Consider the following 2,675-nt stretch of genomic DNA (forward strand, 5'->3'; position numbering starts at 1 on the left):
CCATTGAGCCCTCTGGACCTGGGACCCCAGCCTGGGTGCCCTGTGTCCCCTGAGATCCTTCCTCACCATGGCCAGCATGACTCAGGCACTGCAGGTAGGATCACGCCTGGCTCATGATGGCCAGGGGCAGGCAAGTTGGGGGATTTGGACCTACCAATCCCACCGAAGGGCAGTGAGGTCAACGCCGTGTGCATCAGGGTGTCGTTGCCACAGAAGCCACCGCTGCTTGTCCGCTCCAGGACCTGGTTCACCACCTGGGAGGGAAGCAGAGAAGGGGATGTGGGTCTTGCATCCTGGCTCAGGGGCAGCACTGGTCAAACATCATCCAAATCATCCACCAGTCCCATGTGCCCAGAGCGGGTGGGCTCAAACGACCCTTCAGAGCATGCCTGGGGTGTCACTGAGGTGGGCACAAGCCCTGCTGCCCCACTTCCCTCACCCCCTTTTCTGGTCCGTGAACCACATGCACCTTGCTATCACAGGAGAAGGCGTAGATGGCCAACGGCCGCGGCCGCGCGTTGATAAAGTCAATGGCTTCATCCATGTTGGCCACAACGACAATGGGCAGGATGGGCCCGAAGATCTCCTCCTGCATGGCAGGATCAGAGGGCAGCACGTCCGCCAGCACAGTGGGAGCTGTGGAGAGGGGTTATGGCAAGGCATCACCAGGTGCGCAGGCACAGGTGGTCCCACAAGCCCCGGGCCCCAGGCCCTCACCGATATAGCGCTCCTTCTCATCCGTCTGTCCTCCGATGGCCACGCGCCCGCTGCACAGCAGCGCCCGGATGCGGCGGAACTGCTTGTCCCCCACGATGCGGCCGAAGTCGGGGGATTCCCGGGGGTTGGATCCAAAAAACTCAGTGATGGCCTCGCGCAGGGCGGGCATCAGCTTCTCCTGCATCTCCACGCTGCACAGCACGTAGTCGGGCGCCACGCAGGTCTGCCCTGCGTTGAAGAAGCGTCCCCAAGCCACCCGCCGGGCCACGTTCTGCACTTCGCAGGTGTCAGACACATAGCAGGGGTTCTTGCCCCCCAGCTCCAGCGTCACGGGCGTCAGGTGCTTGGCAGCAGCCGTCATTATGATCCTCCCCACGGAGGGGCTGCCTGTGGGCCGGGAAGAGATGGATCATGGCAAGGATCCCACCAGGTACAGCACAGTTCTGGGATGTGGCACTCTGGGAAGGCAGGTCCAGGGGAAATGCGCCAAGTCCCACCAGACCCTCAGACACCCACATCCCAGATCCTCCCAGATCCCGACACCAGATTCCCAACACGATGAGGCCTGCCTTCTTAGAGGGCAGGGAAGGGGTCCTGTTTGCAGGCAGGCTGCCCACCATCTCACGTTGATGGGCAGGGTAAGCCACAGCGGTGGGTCCAGAGGGAATTCCTCTTCCTCATTGCACAAAAACCAAGCAGGGCTCTGCTCTGGCTCCCAGGACGTACCAGTGAAGAAGATGTAGTCGAACTTGTTCTCCAGCAGTCTGGTGGTCTCCTGCACACCGGCTGTCACCACAGCAAAGCAGTCCTGCAACATAAGAAGAAAGGTCCCTTGCTGTCAGCATCTGCCCAGGCCACTGTGTCCCCGTCCCCACCAACAGCATCCCAGTGGGCTGGGTGTGTGGACACCGGCTGAGCGTAGAGGAAGGAGGTACGGCAGCAGATGAGACTGGGGATGGTGTGGTGCTGGTGTGGGCAAGGCAGGGTTGGAAACACCATGGCCCTGGGGCAGGGACAGGGACAAGGACAGGAAGAGCTTCTTACATTGTCCAGGTAGCAGCTCAGCATTTCAGCAACAAGTCTCTCAGTGTTCTTGGCTATCTCCGAGGGTTTGACAATGACACAGTTACCTGGGGGGAGATTGACAGGACATTAGAGCAGTGACATGGTGACAGCAGCCCTTCTGGCACCCCAGCCTGTGGACCAGGCCCTCGGCTAGTCCCCCTCGCCGATGCCTGGCACTGCCTGGATCCTCCAGGCCAGAGGACAGGTTTGGCTCACCGGCAGCGATGGCCCCGATGAGGGGCACCAGGAAGAGGTGGATGGGGTAGTTCCAGGGTGCGATGATGAGCACTACCCCATACGGGTCCTTGCGGATGAAGGCTGAGTCCAGCTGCGTCACCTGCGAGAAAGGCCACAACCTCGACGCTGTTCCCACCGCCTCCTGCCCTGCCTCAGCCCAGCACACAGTGCGGCCCTCCTCCCCAACCCGCTCTGCCCCTTGCCACCAGCAATTCATCTCCCCCTCTTCCCTTCCCAGGTCAGCCCAGAGATTCTGCCTTACCAGATTCTTGTCCACGTGCTCGTCCTTCATCCAGTGGGACAGGTTGTTCAGGGTGTCATTGAGCTCGTTCTTGCAGAGGAGGATCTCGGTGAAGTAAGCCTCAAAGGACGGCTGGGGACAGACATCACGTAAGCATCACCCCAACCCCGATCCCATCTGCTCCCCTTCCGCAGGAGACATTGCCCCCCTCTTCTGCCCACGAAGAGCAGGAGAAGCTATTAAGTAGAAGCTGTGCAGCACTTGCTATCACCTCTGGCAACCCCCAGAGAACATCACAGTCCCTGAAATTTTATGGAAACAGGTATTTGGCCAGAGGAAAGAAACAATATTTAACATCTTCACAATATTTAACAGCCTCCTGAGCTTAGCATCTGTGAACCGATCACCTGGCAAC

The 2,675-nt window shown here is 59.7% G+C and overlaps 1 protein-coding gene across 1 annotated transcript in view; it reads right to left on the reverse strand.

The window, feature by feature from the left end:
* The window catches only part of LOC104167069 (aldehyde dehydrogenase family 3 member B1-like), a 6,903-nt gene that overhangs the window by 1,691 nt on the left and 2,537 nt on the right, over window positions 1–2,675 (reverse strand). Inside the window, exons 3-9 of the mRNA XM_009707194.1 lie at window positions 2,282–2,392; window positions 1,999–2,119; window positions 1,762–1,847; window positions 1,444–1,525; window positions 718–1,104; window positions 470–636; window positions 155–254 (exon numbers count right to left, since the gene is read on the reverse strand). Coding sequence (XP_009705496.1) covers window positions 155–254; window positions 470–636; window positions 718–1,104; window positions 1,444–1,525; window positions 1,762–1,847; window positions 1,999–2,119; window positions 2,282–2,392 — 1,054 coding nt within the window. The remainder of the gene's footprint in view (window positions 1–154; window positions 255–469; window positions 637–717; window positions 1,105–1,443; window positions 1,526–1,761; window positions 1,848–1,998; window positions 2,120–2,281; window positions 2,393–2,675) is intronic.

Source organism: Cariama cristata, unplaced genomic scaffold (genome assembly GCF_000690535.1).
Source record: "Cariama cristata isolate BGI_N322 unplaced genomic scaffold, ASM69053v1 scaffold29249, whole genome shotgun sequence".
Classification (NCBI taxonomy): Eukaryota; Metazoa; Chordata; class Aves; order Cariamiformes; family Cariamidae; genus Cariama; species Cariama cristata.